At 44.4% G+C, this 22156-nt stretch overlaps 1 protein-coding gene across 1 annotated transcript in view; it reads left to right on the top strand.

The window, feature by feature from the left end:
• Window positions 1-21385, top strand: part of SLC26A3 (solute carrier family 26 member 3) — a 50915-nt gene extending 29530 nt beyond the window's left edge. Inside the window, exons 11-20 of the mRNA XM_033958867.1 lie at window positions 332-427; window positions 2552-2658; window positions 6135-6204; window positions 6297-6389; window positions 8201-8296; window positions 14432-14665; window positions 19712-19766; window positions 20681-20826; window positions 21165-21233; window positions 21338-21385. Of these exons, the coding sequence (XP_033814758.1) occupies window positions 332-427; window positions 2552-2658; window positions 6135-6204; window positions 6297-6389; window positions 8201-8296; window positions 14432-14665; window positions 19712-19766; window positions 20681-20826; window positions 21165-21233; window positions 21338-21385 (1014 nt within the window). The remainder of the gene's footprint in view (window positions 1-331; window positions 428-2551; window positions 2659-6134; window positions 6205-6296; window positions 6390-8200; window positions 8297-14431; window positions 14666-19711; window positions 19767-20680; window positions 20827-21164; window positions 21234-21337) is intronic.
• The last annotated feature ends 771 nt before the right edge of the window (window positions 21386-22156 follow it).

Here is a 22156-nt window from a genome sequence, read left to right as displayed (position 1 = left end):
ATGCTAGCGCTGGGAGAAAGGGACTCATAGATAACACAGGTAGTAGGAAGAGGGGCTCGAGACAGAATCTAATGCTGGGCATAGGAGGAAAGGACAAGGAGCCGGGGCAGGGAATGGGGGTGCAGATGTGGGTAGGATCGAGGGGTGGAGCTTGGGCCCCTAAACAAAAAAGCATTCCATGGTGCCTATGACTGGTTGAGAACCACTGGATTATAGTGATCCCTGGGGAGTCACAGACAACTTGAATTCTGTATCTGTGTGCAGAGAACGTGTTGCATGTGCAAATCAGAAATTGAAATGACAATTTCTTTCTTTCTTTTGTCCTAAATAGTCTGTGCTGTCGGCTTTGGTTATTATCAATTTGAAAGGCATGTTGTTGCAGTTTAATGACATCCCCATTCTATTCCGAAAAGACAAATATGATTGTGTAAGTTGAAACCCTTTTTAAATGTACTGTGTTAGTATAAGCATTGCTATCATCCGAGTAATAGCTTATGCCAAGGCCGGTGTTAGGGGAGGGCAAAGAGGGCATCTACCCTGGCCCCACAGCTTCAGGGGATCCCACGGTCCATTCATCTCTTCCCCTCACTGGTCCATCTCCCTACCTTCCCCTCACTTTTGCGGTCATCTGTGAAAATTAAACTATTCCTTTTCAGAGGTGCCCGGCGCAGCAGCCATTCTCACAAGCTGCCGGTGACTGCCCTGAAGCTTTCCCTCTGATGCAACTTGCCGTTTCCCTCCGGGGAGATAGCGGCAGAGAGAAAGTTTCGGGGTAGCCGCCAGCTGCTTTTGAGACTGTCTGCCATGCTGGAGCACCTCTGAAAAGGGACCGTGAAGGTGAGGGGAAGGGAGAGAGCTGGAACAATGAGAGAAAGAGATGCCTGGACCACGGGTTCCCCTGGAGCTATTTTAAGGGGAGAGGGGGGAAATATGGAACACGGGTGGGGGAGGGACTAGAAGAAAAATTATTAAAGAGGAGTGAGGGAGAGAGAGACCAAAAGATGGCGGGCAATGGGATGGAGGGAGGGATTTTATAGAGGCTTAGGCAGCCCTCCAATTTGGGTGCGGGGTGGGGGTTAGGGGTAGACTGTGTGCGGGGCAGCACATTCCTCCTTTCTTCGCCACTCCCTCCCCCATGGGTGGTTATGCATTTTTCCCTCTCTAACCTCTCCAACCTTCAACCTACCCCATATACTGTTCTACAGCATCATCTTTTTCAAAGCAGCCTGCCTCTTGACAGCCTGGAAGCTATCTCTCTGCACAGTGCTGCAGAGAGGAAGCTTCTAGGTTGTCAAGAAGTGAGGCTGCCTTGAAAGGGCTGATTCTGGGGAAGTGAAAGAGGCGCCACACTGAAAGGAGGAGGGAATGAAAACAGAGAGAGAGAGAGAGAGAGAGAGACTGGACTGCATAGTCTGTAGGGTGGGGGGGAATGCTGGGCAGTATATGCACTGCTACTGGAGGAACCTGACCTAAGAATGGGGGGGGGGGCTGTGCCCCTGAGGCCTCCCCATGGCTACGCCCTTGGAGCAGGAAGAGAATAGCAGAGATGTTGGAACCTGGGGAGGCAGGCTGGATGGAAGGGCATTTGGGAAGAACAAGGCTTGAAGCAGTCTAGAGGAGGGCGATGAAAATGATAGGAGGCTTGTGTCAGAAGACGTATGAGGAGAGACTGGAAGCCCTGAATATGTATACCCTAGAGGAAAGGAGGGACAGGGGAGATATGATTCAGACATTCAAATACTTGAAGGGTATTAACGTGGAATAAAATCTTTTCCAGAGAAAGGAAAATGGTAAAACCAGAGTACATAATTTGAGGTTGAGGAGTGGTAGATTCAAGAGCAATGTTAGGAAATTCTACTTTACGGAGAGGGTGGTGGATGCCTGGAATGCACTCCCGAGAGAGGTGGTGGAGAGTAAAACTGTGGCTGAGTTCAAAGAAGCGTGGGATGAACACAGAAGATTTAGAATCAGAAAATAATATTAAAAATTGAACTAAGGCCAATACTGGGCAGACTTGCACGGTCTGTGTCTGTATATGGCCGTTTGGTGGAGGATGGGCTGGGGAGGGCTTCAATGGCTGGAAGGGTATAGATGGGCTGGAGTAGGTTTTAACGGAGATTTCGGCAGTTGGAACCCAAGCACAGTACCGGGGTGCGCTTTGGATTCTTGCTCAGAAATAGCTAAGAAAAAAAATTTAAAAATTTAAATTGAATCAGGTTGGGCAGACTGGATGGACCATTTGGGTCTTTATCTGCCATCATCTACTATGTTACTATGTTACCCTTACTACACCACTGCCTGGGGGCATGATTTGGGTAGAGCTGTAGCAGAGCTGTAATGTACACTTGGCCAGACATATTTAGCTGGTCAGTGGGAAAAGGTTTTCTAAGGTTTCCCCTGGTAATTTCCACAGCTAGGTAGGTTAAACCTTTTGTAAACTGACCTGTATGTCTTAGTTTGTTATGTCTGCAAAGCCTTCAGATCAGTATGCCAGATAAGTTAGCCATCTGAATGCAGTTAAGTATTCTAGGACTGTGTTTGCTTTTCACAGCTGGTGTGGATTGTGACCTTCATAGCTGCAGTGTTACTAGGGCTTGACCTTGGTCTGGCAGCAGGAGTAGGATTTGAACTTCTGACAGTGGTGTTCCGCACACAGTTGTAAGTAGATGCCCCTTTTAATTGCTTAATCTACTTTATCAGGGCTGTGGAAGAAGCAATGTACCTCCCCATAAGTTCTTTTGCCTGCAGGGGTCACTTATATGTTAGTACAGTCGGTTTTTGGTGGGTTTACACTTTCCACCACAAGTGGAAAGGGATGCCTCAAGGCCTGGGTCCCCTTCTCTGCAGTCCAGTGCACCAGCCACCAGGCTACTCCGGAGACCTGTTTGCTGCTCTAATAGGGCTGGTCATAACATCTGAAGCTGTCATACAGGCTGATATGTATACTGTTTTATTCACATCTTTAGGGGGTGGGAAGGGGACAGTAACCACTAAGGGAGTAAGAGGTGTCATGTCTTCATGACTCTAGCGGTCATATGGTCAGTTTGACCACGTTTTGGGAATTTATTCGTTATTGAAACAGGTGTAGCCACAAATATCCAAGATTTTCCCTGGACGTTTTCTGCAATGTTCCATTATTGCAGAAAAACAACCAGACCATAAGTCCACCCTAATCCCTTCCAAAACAAGCCCCAAAATGCCCCCTTGAGATTTAGATGCACTTCAGACAAAAAGCATAAAAAATGGTCTAATAAATGTGTTTTGAAAATGGCAATTTAGATATTTTAGCAAATAAGATGTCCAAATGCTATTTCATGCTATTTTTTTGGACATTTTTCTCTTTTGATAATGAGCCCTTAATGCACCAAAGGCACCTGTCATAGACATAGCATAAGTGCCCAAAGGTTGGCACATAAATGCCAACTTTCATTAGTATTTTATAATGAAATCTGGGCACCCAGATCCCCTTACAGAATTCATGTTTAGAATACAACATTTAGGGCATATTCTATAAATAGTATCCTGATTGTAGGCTGGAGTAGGCGTCCTACCGCTGTCTAACCAGCCAATCAGGATGCACATAAAAAAAAACAAAACCCACTCTGAGGCAGGCCGCCTACACCATAGGCATCTGTCGAGGTTTCGCCCGAAAGTGGTCTTGGGCGAGCTAGGGCCGCAATAGGCGCCTAAAATGTAGGCCAACAAAAAGCTGGTCTACATTTCAAATAGATGTGGCTGCTATGCAGATCGCAGCAACACAATTCTCTAACAAGTGCCTGTGACATAGATGCTGGTTAGAGAATCGGGGTGGTTAGGCGGGATTAAATGGGGTTAGGCGTCTGTCTGTTAGGACAGATGTGATTCTGTATAGGACGTCCATGTGTGATTCTCAAAAGCCACTTAGGCGGCTGCTGAGAATGGGCATCCTACACAGAATCTGGCCCTTAGTGCTTATCTTTTGATGCATTTTATAGAATTGCCCCATGGTAAATAAGTTGTCATTTTCAGGGCAGCAGATTTAGCACGTTAATAATGCGATTAACTTGCTAAATCTTTAATGCCGATTAATAAAATGAATTGCAATTAACTTGAATACATTGTCTGTGGGGGTGCTCTAGTCCCTTCCCCATGCTGCAGCCTACAGTCTTTGGGCTGCCGGCAACATCAGTCAGCTGAACATGCTGCTTTCAGGAGCCCTGAAAGCTTTCCTTCTGCAAAACAGGAAGGAAAAGCAGAGGGAAAGCTTTCAAGACTGATGAAGGCAGCATGTTCAGCTGATTGACCCTGCAGAAAAGAGTGAGAGGTACCTATTCCACAGGGGGAGGGGAGAAATGTTGCTCCTAATTGGAGGGGAGGGAGGGGTAAAGGAGAAAGCCACCAATTGGGAGGAAGGATGGAAGGAAGAAGGAAAACCAGGGAAGGGAAGAAAAGGAAAGGTAAGGTATGGGAGAGGAGAAAGGTATGCCAGATCATGGAGGAGGGAGGGAGGGAAGGGAAGCAGAGGAGAGATTTGTAAGCCATAGATGGAGGGGAGAGAGAAACGGAAGGGGACAGATGCTAGACCATGGGGTAGGGTGGGATGGGGTTGGAAGGGAAAAAAGGAAGGAAAGCAGAGGAGAGAGATGTCAGAGCATGGGGGAGGAAGAAGGAAGTGAGAGATGGAAGAGCGGGTAACCTTTTTTTTTTTACCTTTTGTGTCTGGTTGTTTAAAAGTTGTATTAACTGTCCAGTTTGATTAATGTGTTTGTTTTTTTACCCCAATTTTATCACTATTTGTAAATTGAATTGGATTATGATTGTGCAATCAAATCAATTTTTTAATTAAACTTGGAAACTTGAAGAGAAGGAGACAGAGATGCCCGATTATGGGGTGGGCAGTGGCATACCAAGGGAAGACACTGGATGGAAAGGGTAGAGAAAGAAAAGGCAGATGCTTGATGGAAGGGAAGGGCAGAGAAAGAGGGCAGATGCTGGATGGAGGGAGAAAGTTGCCACATTGAGGGGGGGGCAAGGAGAGAGAAAAATGCTGGACTCAAGGCAAGGAGGGAGAGAGGTGCTACCTTGAGGGGGGCAAGGAGAGAGAGGGAGGTGATGCATGAGGAGCAAGGAGATGGAAAGAAGCACTGGACTCAGAGCAAAAAGGAAGCAAGGTGCTTCATCAAGGAGAGGGTGAGCAAGGAATGAGAAAGATGCTGCATGGGGGCATGGAGGAGGAAAGAAGCACTGGATTCAGGGGGCAAGAGGTGCTGTATTGGGGGCAAGGAGGGAAAGAGATGCTGAACTCAGGAAGGGGGTAGGGAGGGAAGAGAGAGATCCATTAAGGGGATTGAGAACAAGAAGGGGAAACTGGATGCACAGAGGTAGGTAGAGAGATACTGGATATGAGGGGTGAGTGGAGAAAAGAGGAGACACACTGGCCTGGAGGCAAGAGAAAGGCGAGACCAGGATTGAGCTGATAGGGTGAGTACAGAGAAAATAAATGAGGTACTAGGTAGTAGATGAAAGTTAGAGAGGAAACTACAGATAAACAAATGGTTTTCAGGAATGTTTTTTGTGTTTCTGTGTTGTATTTTCTTTAAAAATATCAAACATATTAATCATGATTAATCGTTAACACACAACACAATGAATCGCAATTACAATTTTTATTCTTCCTGCAGCCCTACTTATTATACAGTATGTTGTTGTTATACTCAAGATTGAAATCTTTTGGCTCCAAAGACAAAATGTCCTGAAAGCAAAAGTCGTACACGTGAGCTTTCATATTGTACTCAACTGTTCCCACTGAAATTTCATAGAAACATTGAAAAACGAAGGCAGATAAAGACCATATGACCTATCTAGTTGCCTAACCTGTGACTCCATCAAGGGATGAGGAAGCGGTTACCTTAGAAAGGCAGAGAGGGAACCAAAGTACAAGCCACACAAGGAGCAAGGCAAAAAAACCCACAAAGGGCCTTCAAGTTCTGGGCAATCAAACTTAGTTTTATTAATCCAGACACGGGTCGTTTCAGCATGTCTGCCTTCATCACATAAAAAGAATGATTGACAGGCAACTTAAATCATAAAACATTATGGACAGAAAGTATGTAGTTGGTTCCCTATGATGTAACCCAGTATTTTATTCTTTTCAGTCCAAAATGCATGATTGTGGCAAATGTTGGAGGAAGTGACATCTACAAAAATAGAAAAGACTACGTCAATGTAAGAAGCTTTTCAACGTAACTGTAGCAAGAAAAGCAGATCGCTACCTATAAATAGCATGCACATGCTCACTTTTATATTTTGTTTACCAGATATATGAGCCAGAAGGAGTGAAGATTTTCAGATGCCCATCGCCAATCTTTTTTGCTAACATTGACTTCTTCAAAGATAAACTTGTTGCTGCTGTAAGTTCTCATCTGCTGTATTTTTGAAATAAGAATGCCAGCTTCTGTCACCCGTGGTTGCTGATTATCTCTGCCAAGTAGTAGAGTGAGTCTGATATCCTGTGTAGACCAGCCAAGCCTAGGAGTGCTATAGGAGTAGCACTCACTTCTTTTGGGAAAGATGGGTAACTCTAGGTCTGCCACCTGATTCAGGTTACAAAAAACAATAAAGAAACTGCTGAGCTGATGTACTTGATGCAAGAACTTTATTTGAAACAATAAGACGTTGTTTTAAGAGTGGTCCACCTTTATTCTAGAGAAACATGGACCCAATAAGGGCCGTGTTTCGATTAAAACATCTTCCTCAGGGGTCCAAGATGTTTCTTTGTTAGAGTAAGTAATGTGGAGCACGACAACGTACAAGAGAATCCAATGCCTGTTATGTCACTGGGGTAAAGAGCATGGAGAAATACATCTCAGATCGATGCTGATGTGTTTCTCCGCACTCTTTACCCCGGTGACATAACAAGCATTGGATTCTCTTGTACGTTGTCGTGCTCCACATTACTTACTCTAACAAAGAAACATCTTGGACCCCTGAGGAAGATGTTTTAATCGAAACACAGTCTGTGTTGGGTCCATGTTTCTCTAGAATACCACTCTTAAAACAACGTCTTATTGTTTCAAATAAAGTTCTTGCATCAAGTACATCAGCTCGGCAGTTTCTTTTTTGGTTTTTGTTGCTCGACATTTACTGCAGACTTCTTGGATTTCATTCTTTTCAGGTTAAACATAGGAGACTTACCCAGGTCTAGGTTTTGTCCAGCTGCATCTATGGACTGGTAGTTTTGGTTTCCCTAGGGACTTCAACCCCATAGATGCAATAGGGTAACTTTAGAACTGGATATGCTTTTCGGAGTTCAAGTTTTCAAGTTTATTAGGATTTTTATATACCGCCTATCAAGGTTATCTAAGCGGTGTTTACAATCAGGTACTCAAGCATTTTCCCTATCTGTCCCGGTGGGCTCACAATCTATCTAACGTACCCCACCCACCTTTGGTAACTTTCCACATCGAACTTGCCACAAAAGTCATGACTTGCTTTCCGTTGCATCTTTTTTTTTTTTTTGCATGTTCACCATCTTGTTTTATGAGGGAGTTGGGAAGTTTATGATTTTTACACAGTTAAGGGCAGAGCAGAAGTTAAAGTTCATTTTAAAGTGCAGCTTCCCTTCAAATAGCGTGCTGTATCTGGTGATAGACTCGCCAACCATATCAGATTTCAAATTTCAACACATAACGAAGAACATAAGAACATAAGAATTGCCGCTGCTGGGTAAGACCAGCGATCCATCATGCCCAGCAGTACGCTCACGCAGCAGCCCTTAGGTCAAAGACCAGTGCCTTATTTGAGACTAGCCTTACCTGCGTACATTATGGTTCAGCAGGAACTTGTCTAACTTTGTCTTGAATCCCTGGAGGGTGTTTTCCCCTATAACAGCCTCCGGAAGAACGTTCCAGTTTTCTACCACTCTCTGGGTGAAGAAGAACTTCTTTACATTTGTCCGGAATCTATCCCCTTTCAACTTTAAAAAGTGCCCTCTCGTTCTCTCTACCTTGGAGAGGGTGAACAACCTGTCTTTATCTACTAAGTCTATTCCCTTCATTATCTTGAATGTTTCGATCATGTCCCCTCTTTTCAAGGGAGAAGAGGCCCAGTTCCTCTAATCTCTCACTGATACCCTCGAAGTAATGTCTAAGTTCTTTAGGTCCAAAGGGAACAGACAGTCTTGTAAACCGTGAAATTCTGAGAAAAGAATTCTATCTTCCAGGTTGGCTTCAATCCATTGAGGGTGCTACGGAAGCGTAACAAAGCTCTCAGAAAAATCAGAAAGCTGCTGAAAAAAGGAGAGCTGCAGATGACCCCGGTAAGTCTGTGCCATTGTCCTTCTCCATATCCTCATACCCATTTTACACAGAACATTGAGATGGGTCAGGATGTGCTCAGTTCCAGGAGTATTTTGTAAAGGCTGTGCAACTGGCGCACTGAGGGTGGGAGGCGCCCGGGGCAGTGGTGCCCCCCTTCTCTGTCCGCCACCATGCGCGCGCCCCTTCCACCTTCCCTGTTTAGCTTCCCTGGCACGAGCAGCATCTCCAACTTGCAGCCAATGCCGGCGTCGGCTCTCCCTCTGATGTTACTTCCTTGTCACAGGACCCGGAAGTAATGGCAGGCGAAGAGCTAGAGGTACATTGGGGGGGGAGTGAAGGTGTGCGCATGTCAGGAGAGGAGTGGGAAGGAGCGGGGGAGGCAGAGAGGAGGCGAGGTGCCGGTGCCCCCACCAAGACGATGTCCGGGGCATTCCACCACTTGGTTGTGTCAATCAGGATTAAATACCATAGCTATCACCATTAATGACCAAATATTCTTACTGCAAACCTAATACCCCCTGCCATGAGTATGTGCTTATTCCACCCTCCCCCACACCATTTGATGTATATACAAAAGAACATAAGAATAGTCTTAATGGATCAGCCCAATGGTCCATCAAGCACAGTAGCCTGTTCTCACGGTGGCCAGTCCAGGTCACTAGTACCTGGCCAAAACCCAAGGTGTAGCAATATTCCATGCTACCAATACAGGGCAAGCAGTGGCTTCCCCCATGTCTTTCTCAATAACAGACTATGGACTTTTTCTCCAGGAATTTGTCCAAACCTTTCTTAAAATCAGCTACGCTAACCACTCTTACCATATCCTCTGGCAACGTGATCCAGAGCTTAACTATTCTCTGTGTGAGAAAAAAAAAATTTCCTCCAATTGGTTTTAAAAGAATTTCCCTGTAACTTCATTGAGTGTCCCCTAGTCTTTGTCATTTTTGATGGAGTGAAAAATTGATCCACTTTTACCTTATATTATAAATGCCCTCTGTCTTCTCCCCCCCCTCCCCAGCAGTATTCTGTATACGTACGATTAACCATGTACCTCCAAAACGCTATGATTCTGTTGTTTCTACCCACAATATAAAATGTACCTCTGCCCGTTCACCCCAAACACTGTGAATGCACTACTGTAAACCGTTCTGAGCTCCTGGGTAGGATGGGATATAAAAGTGAAATAAATAAATAAATGAAGTATTTTGTAAAAAAAAAAAAAAAACTCTCAGAAAAACTATATCTATCTATCTATATGTATGTATATGTGTATGTGTGTATATATATATATATATATTCTGAACTAAATTTTCATTGTTTTTCATTTTAGAGGAGGAAATAAATAATGGAGCCTTAAATAGAATGACTCCTGTAATCCTTTGAGGAAAATCAAGGTCAGAATTAGGGATGTACAGAATAGTGATAGGATTGTGCCATGAATATATTTTCAGTCAAATAGCAACTTAAATTCAAATACTCTTAGTGCTAAATCCTACTGAAGCAAACACTTGATCTCTGATTTCGTCTTGCTTCTAGTATCAATTGTTACGTTGAAGCTCAGTGCCCATTCTTTATATTTGGTATTCATATCCGGCTGTATCATAATGGGAAAGACCTGAGCAGGGACCATCTCTTGTACAGTATGTACAATAAGCACTTTTGAAAATGTGTGTGCCTTTGAGCTTGTGCAAAAACCAACAGGAACATTTTTTCCCCCAGAATATCTGTGTTCCTATTGGAAAATGCGGGCTATGTATATAAATGTTTGGCCTGCTCAAGTCAAGCCCAAACTATGTCCCCATGAAGTCTCTGCATGACATGGATCTCCATATGTAAACAGCGGCTTTCTGAAATTATCACAATTAGCTTTTTAGATGAGAGGAAAGTATGAGAAACACAGCTTTATAGTTAAAGTTGGGATAAAGGGGTCGTGGGGTGATAGTGTCTGAAAATCTAAAGGCGAAAAAACAGTGTGACAAGGCGTTAGCTGCTGTATAAAGAGAGGCGTAGCCAGTAGAAGGAAGAAGGTGTTGATGCCCCTCCCTGTACAGGACGTTGGTGAGGCCCCACTTGGGGTATTGTGTTCAGTTTTGGAGACCTTATCTGGCGAAGGACATAAGAAGACTTGAAGCGACGAAAATGATAGGAGGTTTGCGCTAGAAGACGTATGAAAAGAGATTGGAAGCCCTGAATATGTATATCCTAGAGCAGGGGTGCACAACTCCAGTCCTCGAGGGCCGAATCCAGTCGGGTTTTCAGGATTAACCCAGTGAATTTGCATGAGATCCATTTGCCAGCACTGCTTCCATTGTATTCATATTGATCTCATGCATATTCATTGGGGAAATCCTGAAAACCTGGCCTGGCAAGGGCCGAAGTTGTGCACCCCTGCCCTAGAGGATAGGAGGGACGGGGAGATATGATTCAGATGTTCAAATACTTTAAAGGTATTAACGTAGAACAAAGTCTTTTCCAGAGAAAGGAAAATGGTAAAACCAGAGGACATAATTTGAGGTTGGGGGGTGAGAGACTCAAGAGCAATGTAAGGAAATTCTTCTTTACGGAGAGGGTAGTGGATACCTGGAATGCGCTCCCGAGAGAGGTGGTGGAGATAAAAACGGTGACAGAGTTCAAAGAAGCGTGGAATGAACATAGAGGATCTAGAATCAGAAAATAATAGTAAATATTGAAGAACTAAGGCCAGTACTGGGCAGACTTGCACGGTCTGTATCTGTATATGGCCTTTTGATTGAGGATGGGCTGGGGAGGGCTTCAATGGCTGGGAGGGTGTAGATCGGCTGGAGTGAGCTTTGACGGAGACTTCAGCAGTTGGAACCCAAGCACAGTACCGGGTAGCGCTTTGGATTCTTGCCCAGAAATAGCTAAGAAGAAAAAAAAATTTAAATTGTATCAGGTTGGGCAGACTGAATGGACCATTTGAGTCTTTATTTGCCGTCATCTATTATGTTACTATGGATTTGATCAACCACCTTTAGGTGCTACAACCAAAGCGGATTACATTTATTATTTGCAACTATTTCTTCTGTCCCTAGTGGTAGGTCCCAGTTTGCCAAACACTGTTGTAGCTGTAAGGTAGTGAAGCTTCTGCAGTGACCCTGGACATGGAGAAAAAATTGTCCTCATTCATACCTTGTCCCCATTCCCAACTCAACCCATCCCCTCAAACTCAGACTTCATCCCCCACACCAGATCTATGGCTGGCAGTGGCTTAGTAAGGGATGGGCAGTCCACCCTGGGCATCATCTTGGTGAGGAAGCAGACACCCATCCTCCTCTCTGCCCTCTGCTCCCCCGGCCGCACATGTGCGCCACTTCCTTTCCCCCATGCTTCTGTATCGTTCCTGGTGTGAGCAGCAACCCCTAACCTGCTCCTGTGCCAGCATTGGTTCTTCCTCTGACATCACTTCCTGGATCCATGCCTAAGAAGTGACATCAGAAGAAAAGCAGACACTGGCGCAGCAGCAACTTGGGAGTTGTTGCTCGCGCCAGGAACATTACAGAGGTACTGGGGAAGGGAAGTGGTGCACGTGCAGCAGGAGGGTTAGGAGCATGTAGAGATGGGGGGGGGGAGCCAGAGAAGAGGGCAAGGGAGGGGCACCACCGTCCCGGGTGCCTCTAACCCTTGCTATGCCACTGATAGCTGGCATAAGTGTTTGCACCCAACTTATAGGTGCATATATACCTGATTCTGCTAGTATTCTACAAAAGAGATGCTCTTACCAGGCACCCAGTTATAGAGTTACTCCCAAGAGATTCATTTACTAATGTTTAGTGCATGCTAACAGGCATTAACATGTAATATCTGCTGCGCTCACATAATGGCCACTGGTGGCAGTTAGGCCCTGATTTTATTGTCAAATGTATTTATTGAGCCCAACAAAAGCAACAAAGAATATAGCAATACAACAAATCCAGCTCAAAGTTTCTACAACAAATAACTAACCCTCCTCCCAGCTACCCCCTGCCAACACCACCCCTTAGTCCTCCTTCAAAAAAATAAAACAGGCAATGCCAAGAAAGCTAGATATAGAATTCAACAAGCGACTAAGAGCCGCCGGAGACATTGTAGTCCAAAAGGGTTCCCATGTGCACTGAAATGCTCGCTCAAGTGGAGAGGAGAAATCTTGCACTCCCCTACGCTCCCAACATCAGGGGCGTTATCAGGCAACAACGTCATAGAGAATAGTCCGGTGCCTCCACCTCCAGCCACTTGAGCAAGATGCACTTCAAAGCTATCAGCACCGCCCACTGGAAGAAAGCCGCCGCTTCCGAATGCTGCGGGTGAACTTGAAGAGAGGCACCAAACAAAAGGAGTGGAGCGAGGCCCTGATTTTATAAAACAGAAGTGTCGAGTGGTGCTTATCGCCTCTCAATCTTAAGTTAAGCACCGTTTATAGACTTAGGTGCTGGTAGACATCCTAACCTTATGCGCTCCCTATTAATGCCAGGGTTTTCATGGCCTAAATACCTGTACTAAGTCCTGTTTAGGCATCTACATGCAAAACATGCCCAAGATCCACCCACGATCCATCTCCTATCCACGCCCACTTTCTGTTAAGCATCTTAGACTAGGCGCCTACCTGAAAGTTGTAGACGCTTACCAAGTTAGGCACCTACCATCTAGCCAGTTTCAGTTTAAGCCAGTTATGAAGTGCTAATTGCCAATTATCATCACCGATTAAGCTTTTCAAATAATTTAGGTGCTTAGATCAGCTAGGTGCGCCGATCTAGGCACCTAACTTTGGGCGTCTTATATAGAATCTAGGCCTTAGTGTGTGCCAACTCAACCGAATGTGCAAAGGAAAGTCTCAGACCAGATAATAATATTCTGTGTAAAGAGAAAATATGAAATTCCACATGGCTGTTCTATTTTGTATCAAGCTCTAACATAGGAGCGTAGATCAGTGTTTAGCCGATGGATTCTTTGTTATTCCTTATGCTATGTTTCTCCCTTAGTTCATGTGTTAGCTTTAAGACTGATAGTTGGATGGTTTTATGGACAGATGGGCTAACCCATTTTTTACAGCTAAGATGATTTGGCCAGTTGTCCGCGTGGCCAGTGGGGATAGGCTGTTCAATCACTTGCAAAAATCTGTGAATCATTGGCTTGTAACTTAGTCCATTTGTCTGTAGGTAAATATTAAGGTTTTGATGTACTGGATCCAGAAAAAACACAAATTGGCAACATTGAGGGTTAACCCATTTGTCTGTAAGACCATCCGGTTAAAAGTTGGTCCCTTGGCTCACCTGCTCAGGAGGTTCCCATTCATGTCTTCTGTCCAACAAGGTCAACAGAGGTCAGGCACACTACAGAGTAGAGGTCTGCATGGGAACGGGGATCGCGGGAATCCCGCGGGTCCCGCGAGGGTCCCACAGGAATCCACCCCCCTAACCCACGGGACTCCCATGGGGACCCCCCTCTAGTCAATGGGACTCCCATGGGGATGGAAGGCTTTGGAAGCAGGATTCATCCATATAATATAATGGACACGTCAACCTTAGTAAAAGAGGGAGTTTATAAGTTAATTACCTGAACAGAAAACAAAAAAAGGGTTCCACCAAAGAGATTCCACAAGGAAAACAGCAGCGGAAACACAAAAGAAACTGTGGAATTGATGATCCTGTCAGAAGTAATTGCTGCTTTTTATGGAGACGGGCGGGGATGGAGGTAATTCCTTGCGGGGATGGGTGGGGACGGAGAGGATCCTGACGGGGACGGGTGGGGATGGAGAGGATCCTGGCGGGAACGGGCAGGGATGGGTGGGATTTCTGTCCCCGCGCAACTCTCTACTACAGAGGTGATGTGTTCAATCCCAGGGAGGGAGAGCAGGAAAAAGGCTACCATTACTTCAGCAACCTCTGCCTGTCCAATGAGCACAACTGGAGCATCCAGCCATCCTGGCTACCAAGGGCATTTGCATCATCTGAGTGGACTGTCTGTGGGAATTAGGGTCCATTAAATGAAAAGAAATTGTGATGTTAAAAATATTTTTTTTTTAACCCAAACAATGCCAAAGTGAGTTGACCAATTACAATCTGGGTAACTTGTTAAACTTCATTCTTTACCATGACATAAGATAAAATGATGATGTATCCTTTATTTGTTTAATACAGAAGGGTATGATTTGCACTTCTTATGATTACAAAGATTCAGAGGAAGAACTGGACAATAATGAAATAGAGGAGCTGGACAAGCCCACTTATACCAAAGACCTGCCGATTGAGATAGACTGGAACTCGGATCTCCCCAACAACCTTAGTGTCCCAAAGATCGATATTCACAGCTTAATCCTTGATTTTGGAGCAGTATCCTTCCTTGACATCTCTGCCATGAAAGGTTTTAAAGCGGTAACTAGCTTTTCACGGAGTAATCTCTTTTTTTTTAAGCATTATAGTATTTCTTTTACTGTGTGTGTCTATCACAAACCAATTCCAATGCCAAACATATGAAGAAGTTTCTTTTATAACAGGGTATCTGGATTAAGAAGGTGAGAAGGTGTAAACTTAGAAACTATTTTATTGAGACACGTATTTCTTAAAGACACATAAGGCCCTCATGTTTAGAAGGGTTGAACCAGACAGGAGAGGCTCCTACCTAGTATAACCAAGTTTCCAAGTCTATTTTGCATATCACACTATCCTCTTAAGTAGCATGCAATCTAATCAGGTCATAGGGAGGGAGGAGTGTGAGGGGACAGACATGGACATGAATGTGAGTAAGGAAGGTAGAACTCCAAAATATAATAGAATAGTAAGGGTGGTTAATACATAAGGGATGTAATTCAGTATTCAGTGCCCAGGCCTAGGGATGTGAAAAGGAACATCATTAGATGAGCAGGGAAAATCTGAAGACAGTAGGGAAGACTATGAGTAAGCATCTTTAAACAGGAAAGTTTTAAGATCTGACTTGAACTTATCAATTGATGTTTGAAGGTGGAGGGATGATGGAAGGGAGTTCCAACGTTCAGGGCCAAGAACCAATAGGGCAGGCTGGAGGAAGGAACATTCATTGTCTATTAACCACTACTGAATATCTCCTCTGACTAGTGTAGCACTGTCCTTCCTGGAGCTGAGGAGGAACCAGAATTTATCCAGTTAGTAGAGATATGCAGTCTGCTAACCAGCTAAAGTTAGGACAGTAAAAAGACATGGTTTCAACCATGCAGTTGAAACAGATAATGTTTGAGCTTTACAGGGCTCTATAGATACAGATACCCATGGTTCAACCTGAGAAGGTTGCAATCGTGTGGCCCAGCATCTATGAAGAGCAGAAAAGAACTGTCATGTAACCTAGTGCCACCTTTGCCAACACCAAAGCGCAGCCCCAACCAGACCAGCTTACAGGTGCTGTCCCCAGGATGGGATTTGGAGGGGGGGGAGAGAAGGGGATCTGAGCAGAAGATGGATGGGAGTTGTGGAGGGAGAACAGGGACTAGGGAGGGGGGCAGAAAAAGAACAGTACAGAACACAGATGAGATTTGGAAGGAGAGGAGAAGTACAAAGCAGAAGACAAATGGGACTATGGAAGGTGAAGAACACTATAGAAAATGGATGGGATTAGGGAGGGGCGAGAAGTACAGAGCAGATGACAGGTGGGACTCAGGGAGGAGAAGGAGAACACTGCAGAAGATGCATGAGACTCAAGGTAGAAGAAGAACAGAGCAGGAGATGGATGGAACTTTGGGGAGGGACAAGGAGAAGATGGACGAGACAGAGGGGGGGAGGGAGAAAGAGATTAGAACAGAAGATGGTTGGGAATTGTGGAGGAGGAATAAAATAGATGATGGAAGGGATTCGGGAGGGGTCAGAAGAAGAATAGTGCAGAACATGAATGGCATTTGGGAGGGGAGGAGAAGAAGTACAGGGCAGAAGATGAATGGGACTGTGGGAGGAAAAGAACACTGCAGAAAATGGATGGGATTTGGGAGGGTAGAGAAGTTCAGATGATGAATGGGTCTTGGGAAGAAGGAGAACACTGCTGAAGATGGCTGAGACTCAGGATAGAAGGAGAATAGAGCAGGAGATGCATGGAACTTGGGAAGAGGGACAAGGAGAAGATGGATGAGACTTGGAGGGGAAGGGAGAAAGGAAACAGCACAGATGATTGGGCCTTGGGAAGAAGAACAGTGCAGAAGATGAATGGATCTTGTGGGGGGAGAGAGGCAAGAAGAACAGAGTAGAAGATGAAAGAGAGTCAAGGGGGAGGAAGAAGGGGAATAGAGTAGAAGATGGATGGGATAAGAAATAACTGAAACTGTGACTGAGTGGGAGTTTTGGTTGGGCAGTGCAGGGTATTACGGATGGGAGGAACTGAGCTGTAATGTGGAAGGGATAGTGAGGACTTGGTAGTTGGTAGCTATGAGTGTGTCGGGGGGGGGGGGTGTTGATGGGTTGAAGTTATGAGTGAGGATGTGAAATGGGGGTATGAAATGGGATGTAGTGTAGGAAGAGGCTAAGACATGGTGTAAATGACCTGGAGGAACATTGAGAGTCATTGAAAAAGGATGTAGGTGCTGTGCTGTACAGGTGTATGAGAAAGGAAGTGGGTTGGTTTCTAAGATACAGATCGTAACTCAACATTAGATTTCACATTATGGAGTTAACAGGCATAAGAAACCTTGCCTCTCAATAGGAACAGTACAGAAGAAAAGGCAAGGGAGACGTCCTTCCAGCCAAACAAAATCTTTATTCTTTTAAATGGATAGTCCCAACAGGAATCCCAGTTTCGGCATATCTAAATGCCTTCCTCAGGGGACACTTGGAAAAGTTGGCAAACGAAAATAGAGACAACCTTCTGGGAAGGCATTTAGATATGCCGAAACTGGGATCCCTGTTGGGACTATCCGTTTAAAAAAATAAAGATTTTGTTTGGCTGTTATTATATAAACCGTATAGGTAATATACGGTATATAAATTTTAAAATTAAAATGCTATAGTTTTTCTGTATTATATTTATTATAAATGGAAAAGTAGTCAGTACACAGAAGAACATGTATAAAGAACTGGATAGAATGTTACAAATTTCCAGCTCGGTATGTGTTATATCAGGGGTGCCCAATACGTCGATCACGATCGACCAGTCGATTGCTCAGGCAACCCCAGTCTATCGCAGAACCGGGTTCCCTTCTCTTTTTTTCCCCTCCTGATTGGCCCGCCTCTTGAAGAACGCCGGCCAATCAGAGTGCTAGGAGGGCGGGGTGAAGGTTAGTAGTGCACTACAGGAGAAAGAAGCCTGTTGAGGTAAGAGCCAAGAACTTCTCAGTGCTGCCCGATTCGAATCAATTCACATCGGGTGAATCAATACGATTTTTTTAAAAAAAACAAAAATTGGCCTCCCAATTCTGTGATTGACCTTCCCCCTCGCCCCCCTAAAGCAGGATCAGCAGCGCTGCCTCTTGCTGGTTGGCCGCCACCACTCCTGCTTTAGAGGGCGAGGGGGGAGGGTCAGTCAGGAAGTCAGCTGTGATGTCCGGCTTTCTCCCTGGCCTCCTGGTACTTTAGCAATTCTTGCTGGTTGCCATAGGCCTTAGGAGCTATCTTCCCTCTGCCGCAGTCACGCCTCTCCTCTGAGTCAGAGGCAGGATTGGGGCAGAGGAAAGACAGCTCCTGAGGCCTATGGCAACCTGCAAGGATCACTAAAGTACCAGCGATCTTCTCTGCAGGCTGCTCCCTGCAGGAATTAGGTAAATGGATGTGGGAGGGCAGGGAGGAACACACAGGCCTTCCAGGGGAGGGTGGGGGCAGGGGCAGGCCTTCAGGGGGGGTGCAGACCTTCAGGAGGGATAGTGCAGGCCTTCAGGGGGAATGTGCAGGTCTTCGGGGGGGTGCAGACCTTCAGGGGGGACAGGCAGGCCTTCAGGGGGGTAGTGCAGGCCTTCAGGGGTGGGGTGCAGGCTTTCATGGGGTGGGGGGACAGGCCTTTGGGGGAAGAGGGCCCTGGTGTAGAAGGAAGGAAGGGAGAGAGGGAGGGAAGGAGGGTTCAAAGAGACGTGCATATGCCAGACTTTGGGGGGAAGAAATAATGGGTCTAAAAACAGAGGAATGGGAGAGAGATGGTGGACAATGGGATTTAGGGAGGGAAGGAACAGAAAGGGAGACAAGTTGGACACAAGGGATGGTGTGGAGGGGGGATAGAGATACTGGATAGGAGGGTAGTTGGGAAAAGAAAGGGAGAGATGGTGGACCCTGGGGTGGTGGGGAAGGAGGGAGAGATGCTGGATGAAAGGGTAGTAGAGAAAAGGTGGATCTGTGGATGGAGATGAAAAAAAGGAAAGATGCCATACTTCTAGGGGAGGGAAGGGAAACGGAAGGGGAGGACAGAGATAGAAGATGGATGGTTAGTACAGAGAAAGAAGGAGACCCTGGCAAGCAAGTTATTAGAAGACAACCAGAATCTGGGACCAACAAGATTTGAATAATGACCAGACAACAAAGGTAGGAAAAATGATTTTATTTTCAATGTAGTAATCAAAATGTGGCCATTTTGAGAATTTATATCTGCTGTCTATATTTTGCACTATGGGCCCTTTTTACTAAACCGCAATAGCATTTTTTAGCGCAGGGAGCCTATAAGCATCGAGATCAGTGCAGGGCATTCAGCGCAACTCCCTGCGCTAAAAAAACGCTATCGCGGTTTAGTAAAAATGGAGGGGGGGGGTCTATTTTTGTATAGTTGTTACTGAAGTGACATTGCATAAAGTCATCTACCTTGATCTCTTTGAAAAAAACCCCCAGAATATAAATTATAATTAATATTTTCTGTGCGTACAGTGTGCTTTGTGTTTTTAAAAATTTTATTGTTGGTAGATCATTTTGACTTGGTCATTTTAAAAGTAGCTCGCAAGCCCAAAACGTGTGGGCACCCCTGTGTTATATTGTCATTATTTGTGTACATTGTTATTGAGAGAAAACCAAAAATCTCTGTGGAGTGACGATGTTCCCAAATGGACTTTATTTGAAAGTATCAAAGTTCCAAATGTACACTAAAATCATCCTTTTTTTTCCATGGCAAATGCAAGCAGTGTCTCACTTCCGGTTCACCACACAATTGTTTCCCACGTACTCACCTTTATAGGACCTCCAGGGACCCCTGAAGAAGACTTTTTGTCGAAACGCGGACCGTGTTGGGTCCTGTATCCCTAGCGGACTAGGTCCTTTAAGGCTCTTATGTGGATGATTTACTTTTATGTGGATGGAATTATTTTATGTGGATGATTTTAGTGTACCTTTGGAACTTTGATACTTTCAAATAAAGTCCATTTGGGAACATCGTCACTCCACAGAGTTTTTTTGGTTTTCTCTGGATTTTCTTCTTTGTGGATATTTTGGGGTCAATTCCTTTTGTTTTTTGCTTTGTTATTGAGCAATACTTCCTTTGTATTTTTTGTTCTACAGATTTTGAAAGAATTCATCAGAATTGAAGTTGACGTGTATATTGTTGGAATAGAGAGTGAGTTGCTTTTATGAATGTTATTTATAAATATAGTTCTTCATGATCGTATAACTTCTCCTGGAGACTTGGAATCTAATTTGGTCTCAGACAACATACAAGTACTCATAATATTATTCTTGCTCATACCACAAGACCAGACGTTTACCTCGCTGTCCTGCGTTAAAAACTTCTAGTGCCATATAGTAAAAAGAGCCCTTAAAATTACTTAATATACCACTTAGTACAATTAAGTGTTAAAGTGGTTTACGATAGAATGCAAAATAATTACCGCAGGAAATTACCGCTTCTAGAACTAATGCCAGCTCAATGCAATGTAGCGTGTGCTATTCCACGCATTAAAGCCCTAATGCGGCTTATTAAAAGGAGCCCTAAGTAGTAGAGCATAAGATTTAATGTTTGATGAATTATCCTATCTATTTCTCAAATGCGTCTTTATACAAGAAACTTTTTAAAGAACTTTTGAATTTTTCTAATGAGGGTTCATCACGTCAGTAATTTGTTCCAGAGCTGGGGTGCTATAACCGAAAAAATAGTAGATCTCCTAGTACCTATTACTTTTAAAGAAGGGATAGTCAATAAATGCTGTTCTGATGATCTGAGTGTCCTAAATGGAGAATATGGTATCAAAAGACGATCCAGAAATTCCCAGTCCCCTTTCCTTTGAGGAGAATGAGAAAGACTTCTGACATAACTGGCTTGCTTTAAACTTGGCTGGGCTGCCAGTAAAAACAGATTACCACATAGTAATTAAAACACTTGAGATTAAAGTACAAATTCAGCCACATGTTTAATCAAGGATAAGAATCTGTATCATACATTTTCCCTTTGTCGCTTTATGATGAGGGAGGTTAAGATTTAAAAAAATAAAGAATGCAAGTAAGAGTTTTCTATTATGTTCTGTCATCCTGCAGGTGATCTTCTGGAGAAACTTAATAGATGTGAATTTTTTGATGATGAAATTAAGACTTCTATGTTTTTCCTCACCATTCATGATGCAGTGCTATATGTACTGGACAAAAAGAATTCACACTGCTTATCAAAACACAAAGCCAGTGAGGTAAGAACCATCCCTCACTCTGGTTTTCAGTGAGACTTAGCTGGCCGGGAACTGCTCCCAGCGGTGGCGCCCCCCTCTCCACCCCCTCCTCCTTCCATGCCAAACCCTCCCCCCATTCCTTTCATGCCCCCACACCACACTCACACCCTCCCTTCCCCGTACGTCTAGCAGCGCTATAGAAATGATACGTAGTAGTAGTTACTGCATAGATACACTATCACCAGCATTAACATAGTACAGTTTGGGATGTTTGTTTAGCCATATATTTTCAATGATATTAGAGAAGAAGAAATCCATCCTCGTTCATTCTTTGTATAACTAGTAATGTTTGTTGGCAGTTGACCTATGGACGTAACATCTACATGAATGGAAATACAAGTGCACAATTACGCAACAGAGACTGTACGGTGAGTGGAATATTTTTCTGTCTTTGCAGCCATTCCAATGATCAGTGAAAATTGTTCCAAGATTATGATCTGGGAGAGCACAGCGTTTATTATTGTTATCTTAGATAGAGAAAGAAGATGTATATGCACCAGCTTCCCAGTGGAGACAGTAGGGGCAGAAACAGTAGAATTTATGACACTATGGGAGAAGCCCAGAAGATCCTTATCAGGACAGAAATGAGGTTAAAGGCAAAGGTCAGAGTCTATGGGGAAAGGGGCTGGCGAGATAGGCTTTGTAGCCATTAATACTGTATTTAGTGGGTACCCACTAAAGATGGTATATTTAATACTAAATACACCATAAATCATTACCTGTTGTCATGTTCAGTGTTTCCATGGCGTTCTCTACAAATAAATTTTCCAATATGGAACTTGTTCAGGTGAGTATGATATTGTCTGAAAGGGAGTAAAATTGGTATGTTTAATATTGTATTATTACTACACTAGTCTTATAGCACGTTACATTAACGGGTGCTAGAATATATGTGTGTGTGTCTGTCTTTTTTTTTTTCTCTCTCCTTAGCCGCTTTCTGTATTTCTGTCTGTGTGGTTTTTTTTTTCCTTGGCTGTCCACTACCACCCCTTGCCTGCTCCCCCTGTCCATTCTCCCTTCCTTTTACCTCCCCTGTGAACTCCACCACCCCATCACTGCTCACCTTATCCAGCAGAAGCCCTTCTCCCTTTGTTTTACCTCCTCCTGTCCATCATCACCTCCTTCCTTCTCCCCCTGTCCAGCAGTAGGTCTGTCTTCATTTTTCTGCCCCCCTCCCTGTTCATCAGCACCTCTTCCCCTGTCCATCAACCCCTTTTCTGCCCCTCTATTTCCCTCCCACCCCACTTCCCTGTGCAGTATTTTCCTCCCCCCCATACCTTTCTCCTGAACT

The sequence above is a fragment of the Geotrypetes seraphini genome, chromosome 9 (genome assembly GCF_902459505.1).
Source record: "Geotrypetes seraphini chromosome 9, aGeoSer1.1, whole genome shotgun sequence".
NCBI classification, from domain to species: Eukaryota; Metazoa; Chordata; class Amphibia; order Gymnophiona; family Dermophiidae; genus Geotrypetes; species Geotrypetes seraphini.
The sequence above is the reverse complement of the archived record's forward strand: the minus strand, read 5'-3'. Positions and strand labels throughout refer to the sequence as shown.